We start from the raw sequence: 9,757 nt of genomic DNA on the forward strand, positions 1-9,757 counted from the left end.
GGAATGACGTGGGATTAGTTACAGCGGATTTCCATGGAATTACACGGGATTTCCACAGAATTAAGGCAAAACCCAAGACAGGAGAAAGGGCCGGGACAACACAGGAGCGCGACACGGGAAATTCCAGGGAAAAACCCACGAAAATTCCACGGAAAGCCCTTCAGAATTCAAAGGGGGTAAAAACCCTCCCGTAACTCCAGGAGAAACCCCCCGGAATTCCAGGGGTTTCCGCGGGATTTCCGCGGGAGCAAGGCACTGCCCCGTGGCGCGGGGACAACTCGGAGCCGCCATGGCGGGCGGCATGACGTCACGGCGCCGACGTCATCCCGGCGACGTCACGGCACGTCCGGCCGCGTCCGGGCTCGTCCAGTTTGGGGGCCAGGGCCAGCAGCAGCGCCCGCAGGTGCCGCGCCCCTTCCTGGGCGGCCGCCAGCACCTCCTCGTGGCCCGCGGGCGTGTCCGGCTGTGGCTCCGGCCCTGCCCCGCCCGCCGTGACGTCATCGCCGCCGCTGTCGTCGTCGTCATCGTCGTCTCCGGGCGCGGAGTTGGTGATGAGGGACAGCCCCAGGACGCGCAGCCCCAGGTGACGCGCGGCCGACGCCTCCGACACCGTGCTCATACCTGGGGGGGGGACAGCGAGGGTGGGGACACGCCCGGACACACCTGGACACGCCAAGGACGCACCTGGACAGGCCCAGGACACACCTGGACACACCAAGGATGCACCTGGACACGCCAAGGATGCACCTGGACAGGCCAAGGATGCACCTGGACAGGCCCAGGACACACCTGGACACACCAAGGATGCACCTGGACAGGCCAAGGACGCACCTGGACAGGCCAAGGACGCACCCAGGACACACCTGGACAGGCCCAGGACACACCTGGACAGGCCCAGAACATACCAGGGCACACCTGGACATACCCAGGGCACACCTGGACACACCTGGACAGGCCCAGGACATACCAGGGCATGCCGGGACACACCTGGACACACCTGAACTTTTGGGGCCGTTTCGGAGCTCTTTCGGGGCTGACCCGAGGCTCATTTTTGGCTGCCCCGGGAGCCTTTCGGGGCCCTTTTTGGGGCCGATCCGTAGCCCTTTCCCCGCCCCCCCGGGCCCCTCTCCTCACCGACGGCGTCAGCCCCGAGGCGTCGCAGCAGCCGGCACTCGGCGGGGGTCTCGTAGCTCGGCCCCCCCACGCCCACATAGACGCCGGGGCGGGCCTGCAGCTCCTTGGGGGCCAGCGCCAGCGCCAGGCGCCGCAGCCCGGGGTCATAGGCGTCCGTCATGGCCGGGAAGCGCGGCCCAAACCTGCCGGGAGTCGCTGGGCGTCGGGAATGGGAACGATTCTCCCGGGGTTTTCCCGTTCTCATCCCGAGATCGGCCCTTTCTGCCCCGAAAGCTGCGTTTTTTACCTGAGAGTCGTCCCCTTCTGCCCTCAAATGTCCGTTTTACCTCCCAAGTCCCCCGTTTTCCCTCCGAAACTCCCCGTTTCCCCCCAGATTCTCATTTGCAACCCGAAATCCCCCGTTCTTCCCCCAAAACACTGCTCCAGCCCCGCCCGTCCCCACCCTGCCAGGCCCCGCCCACCTCTCATCATTAGGCCCCACCAGGGGCGAGCGTCCGGCCAGGCCAGGGAGGTCGATGTGGTCGCGGATGACCAGCAGGTGACCGGGGCCGAAGTGCGGCCGCAGGGATCCCGCGGCGTTGGTCAGCACCAGGGTGTGGACTCCGACCAGGGCCAGAGCCCGGACAGGGACAACCACCTGTGGGTGTGGCCAGGGCGGGGTCATGGGAGGGCTCCAGGGACAGGGAGGGGCCCAGGGGTGGCCGCAGGGCAGTGGTCAGCACCTGGGTGTGGAGGACGGCCAGGGTGTGGCCAGGGCATGGCCAGGGCAGGGGCAAGGGGTCACGGGTGAGACCGGGGGCGTGGCTAAAGGGGCGGGGGGCAGGGCAAGGAGGCCAGGCCTGTAAAGGGGGCGTGGCTTAGGTAGGAAGGGGGTGTGGCCCCAGGAGTGGGCGTGGCCCCAGGTGTGGGCGTGGCTCAGGTGAGGGCGTGGCCCCAGGAGTGGGCGTGGCCCCAGGTGTGGGTGTGGCCCCAGGAGTGGTGTGGCTCGGGTGAGGGCATGGCCCCAGGAGTGGGCGTGGCCCCAGGAGTGGGCGTGGCTCAGGTGTGGGCGTGGCTCAGGTGAGGGCGTGGCTCACCTGGGCGGGGCTGTAGCCCTCGTAGAGGTGGAAGCGGCCCTGCAGGACGGCGCAGGGCGCGGCGCCGAGGCGGCCGACGACCAACCGGCCGGCGTGGCCCTGCACTGGGGGCAGGGGCGGGGGTCACCGCTCCCACCTGAGCCACAGGTGACCCCCAAAACCCCCCCAGAATCACCCCAACCACACCAGACCACCCCAAACCCGCCCCACGATCGCCCCAAACCTCCCGAAATTCCCCCCAAACCACCCTCAATTCCACAAGACCACCCCAAACCCTCCCCGAATCCCCTGAAATCCCCCCCCTGAGCCCCCCAATCACCCCCTGCCAGCTCTCCCAGCGCTCCCAGTGCCCCCAGTACCGGTGCTGCGGGGGAAGTGGGGGATGTCGGCGTAGTCGAAGCTCTGCAGCTCCGAGAGCTCCTGGGCCAGCGCTCCCAGCCCCGAGCCGCACACCAGGGCCACCCGCGGGGGCTCCCGCAGCCGCGCCCGCAGCCAGGCCGCCGCCTCCGCGCACGCCTCGTAGCTGCGGGACCGGTAAGGACCAGTTTGGCACCAGTTTGGCACCAGTTTGGCACCAGTTTGGCGCCAAGGTGGCACCAGTGGGGTCCCACCGGGGTGCCAGGGGTGCAGGTGGGGGTGAGATGAGGACGAGACAGGTGAGGGGACACCCGGGACACCCAAAAGGAACCATCGAGTGACCCCCAGGACATCGAGAGGGACCCCCAGGAGCCACAGAGTGACCCCCAGAGTGACCCCCAGGACATCGAGAGGGACCCCCAGGAGCCACAGAGTGACCCCAGCACCCCTGAATGACCCCCAGGACATCGAGAGGGGCACCCAGGAGCCACAGAGTGACCCCCAGAGTGACCCTCAGGACATCGAGAGGGGCACCCAGGAGCCTCAGAGTGACCCCCAGCACCCCTGGATGACCCTCAGGACATCGAGAGGGACTCCCAGGAGCCACGGAGTGACCCTCAGGGACACCCAGGGTCCATGAGGTGACAGCTAGGGACAGTCAGGACACCCAGAGGGACCCTCAGCTCCCCCGAATGACCCTCAAAAGGACCCCCAGGGGCACCCAGGACCCATCGGGTGGCACCTGGGGACACCCAGGACCCCCAGAGGGACACCCAGGATGCCCTGAATGACCCCCAGGACCCTCAAAAGGACACCCAGGACCTCGCCGGGACCCCTCGGTCGCCCCCCAAGCTCCGCTGTCCCCCCCCCCATCCCCGACCTTGACTCTCGCCCCGGAGCCGGCGCCGCCCGGGCCCGGGGCCAGACGGACTTGGGACGGGGCGGGCGATGCCCCGCCCCCAAATCTCCCCCCCAAAAACCCCCCCAAAAAATCTCCAAACCTCGCCGTTCCACCCTTCCCATCCCTGCTCCTCGTCCTCCCCATCAACGGGATTTGGGGGGGGGGGATCTTTAAGCCCACACGGGAACGCCCCCCTGGCGCTGATTGGCCACGGCGGAGGTGGGAGACCCTCAGGCCGCGCTCCCATTGGATGATCGCCCTTCAAAAATCCCCTCCCATCCCAAAAATCCCCCCAAAAATTCCTCCCCGGCGCCGCCCCCCCCCTCACCTTCCGTCCATCGGGGCCGCGTCTGCGCCGCCGCCGCCGCCCCCGCCGCTTATAGAGGGGCGCGCCGCGTGACGTCACCGCGCACGATCGCGCCCCCGTCGCCTCGCCCAATCAGGGGTCGCGCCGGCCCCACCGCGCCCCCCCCCCGTCGCCATGGAAACCGCCGCGGGCGAAGAGGGCGCGAGTGGCAGGAGCAGCGACCAATCAGCGCGCGGCGTGCGGGGAAGCCAACCAATGGGAAGGCGCGCCGGGGGGCAAAGCGTTGCCGGGCAACGCCGCGAGGTGGGGGGGGTCACGTGTGCCGAGCGGACCAATGAGAGCGAGAGGAAGAACCCGGAAAGCGGCGCGGGCGTTGCCCCGGGCAACGCCGCGAGGTGGCGGGGGGGGGGGGGGGGGGGGGTCATGTGCGGTGAGCGGACCAATGGGAGCGCGCGGAGAGCTGATGGGGTCGCCCGGCAACGGCGCGGGGGGGTCACGTGACCAGGCAGGGCCAATGGCGCCGCGCGGGGGGGGGGAGGCGGTGGAGAGCCGCCCTCACGTGCCCCGGGCGGACCAATCGGGCGCCGAGGGGCGTGGCCTGGGCGCTGTCATGGCGGACGGGGAGCGATCGCCGCTGCTGCCGCCCGAGGCGGGGCCGGGGCCGGGCGGGGCTGCGGCGCCCGGTGAGAGAAGGCGGGGTGACGCGGGAAGGGCGCGCTTTAACCGGGGGGGGCGTGGCTTGGCGCCCCGGGGGGGAGGAGAGGCGTGGCTTACGCGGGCGCGGCTGACCCGGCGCTCCCCCATTGGCAGGCGGCGGCGGGGCGGGTCCCGGCGAGGCCCCGCCCCCTTACTCGCCATTGGGCAGCCCCGAGGCGGTGGGGGCGGGGCCTCCGGCGGTCACGTGCCGCGTGTGCCAGCGGCCAATCAGCGTCGAGGGCAAGACGCACCAGCACGTGGTGAAGTGCGGGGGGTGCGGCGAGGCCACGGTGAGGGGCGGGGCCGGGGGGCGGGGCTTGGAGGGGCGGTGCTCGGAGGGGCGTGGCCTGAATCGGGTGGGCCGGGCTTGTGGGTCAGGGTCTGGGAAAGGGGATGGGAGCGAGGGGTGGGGCTTGAGGAGGGTGTGGCGGCTAAAGGGGCGTGGTCTGAGCGGGGTGGGGGCGCCTGGGGTGGGCGGGGTTGGAGGGCGTGTCCCCTGAGGCCCCGCCCCCTCTGTGGCGGCAGCCAATCCGGACGGCCCCCGGCGGGAAGAAATACGTGCGGTGCCCCTGCAACTGCCTGCTGGTGTGCCGGGCCTCGGCCCAGCGCATCGCCTGCCCGCGGCCGTACTGGTCAGACTGGGAGCGATTGGGGGGGGGGTGGGATGGAGGGGGACTGGGATGGAGGGGAAGGGGACTGGAATGGTGTTCTGGTGTATTGGGAGGGACTGGGAGAGGCCGCAGTGGGAGCATCAGTGGGGTTGCTGGGCCATACTGGGAGCACTGGGAGAGGTCACTGGGCCATCCTGGGAGCCCTGATGGGATTGCTGGGCCGTACTGGGGCCGCTGAGAGGGGTGGGTGGGCCAGACTGGGAGCACGGATGGGGTAGCTGGGCCATACTGGGAGCACTGGGCATCACTGGGCCATACTGGGAGCATTGGTGGTCACTCAGAGGGGTCATTGGGCCATACTGGGAGCACTGGGAGAGGTCACTGGGCCATACTGGGAGCACTGGGAACACTGGGAGTGGTCACTGGGCCATACTGGGAACACTGGTGGTCACTCAGGGGGGTCATTGGGCCATACTGGGAGCACTGGGAGAGGTCACTGGGGCATATTGGGAGCCCTGGGAGATCACTGGGAGCAGTGGGAACGGTTGCCAGCCCATACTTGGAGCACTGGGGGTAACTTTGGCAGGTCCATGTCCTAAACTGGGAGCACTGGGGGGGTTCCCCTGCCTGCCCCGCCCCCCTCCCAGTATAACCCAGTTCCCCCCAGTAAAAGGATCATCAACCTGGGCCCGGTGCAGACGGGGGCACCCAGCCCGGACCCACCCCCAGGCGGGGTTCGCGTGGCCTGCGCTCACTGCGGGGGCCCATTTCTGGTAAGCCACGCCCCCTCCCAGCCACACCCCCCCGGTCGTGCCCTTTTGACCCTTTGTGACCACGCCTCATTCCCCGCAGTGGGCGGAGCTCCCTGACCGCTCCCTGGCGCGCTGCCCCCACTGCCGCAAGGTGTAAGTGAGGCCCCGCCCCTTTGGGGACGTGGTTGTTATGACCACGCCCCTCACAGGTGTGGGCGTGGTCATTCTGGAGGTGACCACGCCCGTCCGGCCACACCCAGGTCTGCGATTGGCCGGCGGTTTCCACGGCGACGCTGCCTCTGCTGCCTTCTGGGGGCGCTGCTGATGGGCGGGGCCGCGGCCGGGCTGGCGGTGAGGGCGGGGCCCGAGGGGCCGGGGAGGGGCCCAGGTGTGCGTGGGGCGTGGTCTGAAAGGGGGAGGTGCTTAAAGAGGTGTGGCTTGAGCGTGTTTGGCGGGGCTTGCGGGGTTTCAGGGGTGTGGTGTAAGTGGGCGTGGCCTAAAAGGGTGGGGCTGAAAGGGGGAGGGCCCGGGGAGTGAATGAGGTGGGGAAAGGGTCAGGGCTGAAAGGCCGAAAGGGGCGGAGCCTTCGGGGGCCTGGATTGGAGGAGGCCGGCTTAAACGGGGCGTGGTCAGGAGGGCGTGGCCAGCAGAAGTGACCGCTCCCCCTCTGCCCCGCCCAGGCCGGGACGTGGTGGCTGTGGCGCCGGGCACGGTGGGTGCCGGCGGCGTGGGCGGTGCTGGGGGCGGGGGCGGGGGCGTGTCTGCTGCGCGCGGCCTACTGGGGCTGCGTGCGGGTCAGCCAGCCCCTCCCCCCGCGCGCCTGACCACGCCCACCCTCCTTGGACACACCCCTTCCTCGTGGGACACGCCCCCTTTGTGGCGGGACACGCCCATGACGTCATGCAGCCACACCCTCGTTCGCTATTGGACGTTCAGCCACTTCCGGCCACGCCCCTCCCCCCTCCCCAGCATGGCCCCGCCGCTCCCCGCATGGCCCCGCCCTCTTGTACATATTCCCCCCTCCCCCCATGTACAGTCGTATTTATTTGATGGCAACGCCCACCGATGGTAGCCTTGTATGTAAATAAACCCGAAATCAACAGATTTTGCCCCAAAATTCAGCTTTATTTATTAAAATATAATGGGGGGGAAGGGGCGGTCCCTGAGGGGGGCTGGGCCTATGGGGTGGGGGAGGGGCAGGAACGGTTTTGGGGCCGTTTTTGTGGGAGTTTTGTGTCTGAGCAGCAACAGCAGCACCTGAGAGGCCCAAATTTGGGCCGTTTCGGGGGGATTCGGGGTAAAACCGAGAGCACGGCACGGTCTTTGTCTTGATGACGTCATCAAAACCTGATTCGGGGTGGTTTTGGGTCAATTTTGAGCCAATTTCGGGTCAAGTTCCGGCCGGCTCAAGGTGGGCGACGCAACCTTCTCCTTGATGACGTCATCAAGGACGATCTCCAGTCAATTTTGGGCCCCTTCGGGTCAACGCACATCCAATTAAAACCAGACGACACCACCTCGGCCGCGGCGACGCCATCAAAACCCAACCTGGACCGACTCGCGCCGATTTCTCGACAGCTTCGACCCGACCCGACCCGAAACCCTACACGGCCAGCAGCGCGGTGATGGGGCAGTGGTCGCTGCCGGCCACGGTGTTGCGGATCTTGGTGTCGCAGAGCGACGCCAGCAGCCGCCGCGACACCACGGCGTAGTCGAGCCGCCAGCCCACGTTGCGCGCCCGCGCCCCGCCCAGGTAGGTCCAGAAGGTGAAGGCGCCGCGCGCCTCCGGGTACAGGTGGCGGAAGGAGTCGACGAAGCCGGCGCCCAGCAGCCGCGTGAAGCCCTCGCGCTCCTGCGGGGTGAAGCCGGGGTTGGCGCGGTTGGCGCGGGGGTGGCACAGGTCGATCTCGGCGTGGGCCACGTTGAGGTCGCCGCAGAGCAGCACCGGTTTCTGGGCGTCCAGGCGGCGCAGGAACTCCAGGAAGGCGGCGTCGAAGCGCTGGCGCGGCTCCAGGCGCACCAGGCCGCGGCCGGCGTTGGGGACGTAGGCGCAGACCACGAAGAGGGACGGGAACTCGGCCGTCACCACGCGGCCGTCGGCGTCGTGCTCGGGGTCGCCTGTGGAGGGGACTGGGAGTGAGCGGGGAGGGACTGGGAGGGGATTGGGAGTGAGCTGGGAGCAACTGGAAGTGAACTGGGGGGGACTGGGAGTGAGCGGGGAGGGACTGGGAGGGACTAGGAGGGAGTGGTGGGAACTGGGAGGGGATTGGGAATGAGCTGGGAGCAACTGGAAGTGAACTGGGAATGATCCAGGGCTAACGGGGCAAGGAGGGGAAAGGGGACAGGGGGAACTGGGGGAGATTTTGGGGCGTATTTGGGGTTGGTTTTGAGTGGACTTCGGGGGTGACTTGGGATTGACTTCGGGGAGGATTTGGGGGCAATTTGGGGTTGCACTTGGGGAGATGTCAGGGCACATTTTCGGGTGGATTTGGGTGCATTTCAGGGGGATTTTGGGTCGATGGACTCGGGGCAGTTTTGGGATGATTTTGGGGTGATTTTGGGATGATTTCGGGATGATTTCAGGGGGAATTCTGGGCTGACTGACTCGGGGCGGTTTGGGGATGATTCTGGGGTGATTTTGGGATGATTTCAGGGGGATTCTGGGCTGACTGACTCGGGGCGGTTTGGGGATGACTTTGGGGTGATTTTGGGATGATTTCAGGGGGAATTCTGGGCTGACTGACTCGGGGTGGTTTGGGGATGATTTTGGGGTGATTTCGGGGCGGTTTGGTGCTCTCACCGATGCCGTAGGTGACGTTGAGCGGCTCAGTCTTGGCCAGCAGCCCCACCCCGCTGTAGCCCGGCCGGCCCTCGGCGCTGGCCCAGAACTGGTGGGGGAGCCCCGGCAGCGCCCGGACCTCGGGGGGCACAGCCGAGACCCCGCACTTGGTCTCCTGCAGGCACAGCACATCCGGGGCCTCCTCCTGCACCCACTGGGGGGGCCCCGAGTCAGACTGGGAGCCCCAGAATCCAACTGGGAACCCCTAAATTGTGCTGGGAACCCCAAAAGGCACAGGCAGCACCCAGAAAAGTGTGGGGGAACCCTGAAATATCACCCAAAATGGACAAGGGACTCCTCCAAAATTTATGGGGACCACCCCAAGTATATGGGAACCCCCAAAAATTAATGGGACCCCACCCCAGCTCCCCTTGGGTGCCCCCCAAAAGCTGTGGGCCCCACCCAGCCCTGCCCCCACTCACCTTGGCCCCACCCTTGCGCACCCAGGCCCGCAGCCCGTCCACGTTCCACGAGGTCACTTTGAGTGTCCAGCGCCGGCCCTCGGGCGTGGCCTCGCGGGTGGGCGGGTCCTCGTAGGTCGGGGCCGGCGCTGCCTTGGCCACCTTGGCCGGGCCGGGCCCTGTGTGGGGAGGGGTTACTGGGAGGGACTGGGAGCACTGGGAGGGCCTGCGAAGGGCTGCTTGACATGGACTGGGTGATACTGGGTTATAGAGGTTTATACTGGGTTATACTGAGTTATAATGCATTGTAAGGGGTTGCAAAGGGCTATACTGGACTATACCGGGTTGTACTGGGTTATACTCGGTTAAAATGGGTTCTACCGGGTTGTGCTGAGCCATGTTAAGTTATACTGGGTCACGAGGGGCCGCACTGGCGTTACTGGGCTGTAATGGTCCGTACTGGTCACTCACCGGCCTCGTCCCCGCTGCCGCTCTCCTCCTTCTTTTTCCCGCGCTTCGGCATGGCGCAGGCCCCGCCCACTGCGCCTGGGACACGCCCCCTCCGCCGCTGGCCCCGCCCCCCGGGCTTCAGGCCCCGCCCCTGCAGCGGGGAGAGAGGCCGCCATCAGCGCGAGCCCCGCGGCCAATCAGAGCGCGCCGCGGCCTTCAGCCCCGCCCCCCCC

The 9,757-nt window shown here is 67.7% G+C and overlaps 3 protein-coding genes across 3 annotated transcripts in view; 1 reads left to right on the top strand and 2 right to left on the bottom strand.

Moving 5' to 3' along the window:
* Positions 1–3,871, bottom strand: part of LOC121660577 (purine nucleoside phosphorylase-like) — a 5,389-nt gene extending 1,518 nt beyond the window's left edge. Inside the window, exons 1-6 of the mRNA XM_042019969.1 lie at positions 3,797–3,871; positions 2,570–2,733; positions 2,211–2,314; positions 1,596–1,771; positions 1,135–1,316; positions 1–621 (exon numbers count right to left, since the gene is read on the bottom strand). The exon at positions 1–621 is cut by the window's left edge and continues 1,518 nt beyond it. Coding sequence (XP_041875903.1) covers positions 308–621; positions 1,135–1,316; positions 1,596–1,771; positions 2,211–2,314; positions 2,570–2,733; positions 3,797–3,807 — 951 coding nt within the window. The 5' untranslated portion in view covers positions 3,808–3,871 and the 3' untranslated portion in view covers positions 1–307. The remainder of the gene's footprint in view (positions 622–1,134; positions 1,317–1,595; positions 1,772–2,210; positions 2,315–2,569; positions 2,734–3,796) is intronic.
* Positions 3,872–4,255: 384 nt separating this feature from the next.
* On the top strand, positions 4,256–6,938 carry LOC121660579 (type 1 phosphatidylinositol 4,5-bisphosphate 4-phosphatase-like). The gene is made up of 7 exons (XM_042019972.1): positions 4,256–4,458; positions 4,586–4,761; positions 4,997–5,103; positions 5,750–5,855; positions 5,935–5,987; positions 6,095–6,185; positions 6,515–6,938. The coding sequence occupies exons 1-7, from the start codon at positions 4,290–4,292 to the stop codon at positions 6,656–6,658; spliced, it is 846 nt and encodes a 281-aa protein (XP_041875906.1). The 5' UTR covers positions 4,256–4,289; the 3' UTR covers positions 6,659–6,938.
* Positions 6,939–7,170: 232 nt separating this feature from the next.
* On the bottom strand, positions 7,171–9,678 carry APEX1 (apurinic/apyrimidinic endodeoxyribonuclease 1). The gene is made up of 5 exons (XM_042019970.1): positions 9,546–9,678; positions 9,096–9,253; positions 8,635–8,827; positions 7,417–7,952; positions 7,171–7,372 (listed from the first exon to the last, which is right to left on the bottom strand). The coding sequence occupies exons 1-4, from the start codon at positions 9,595–9,597 to the stop codon at positions 7,438–7,440; spliced, it is 918 nt and encodes a 305-aa protein (XP_041875904.1). The 5' UTR covers positions 9,598–9,678; the 3' UTR covers positions 7,171–7,372; positions 7,417–7,437.
* Between the last annotated feature and the right edge of the window lie 79 nt (positions 9,679–9,757).

Source organism: Corvus kubaryi, unplaced genomic scaffold (genome assembly GCF_017639235.1).
Source record: "Corvus kubaryi isolate FWS band 111438036 unplaced genomic scaffold, C.kubaryi_AGA036_p1.0 36576, whole genome shotgun sequence".
Lineage (NCBI taxonomy): Eukaryota > Metazoa > Chordata > Aves > Passeriformes > Corvidae > Corvus > Corvus kubaryi.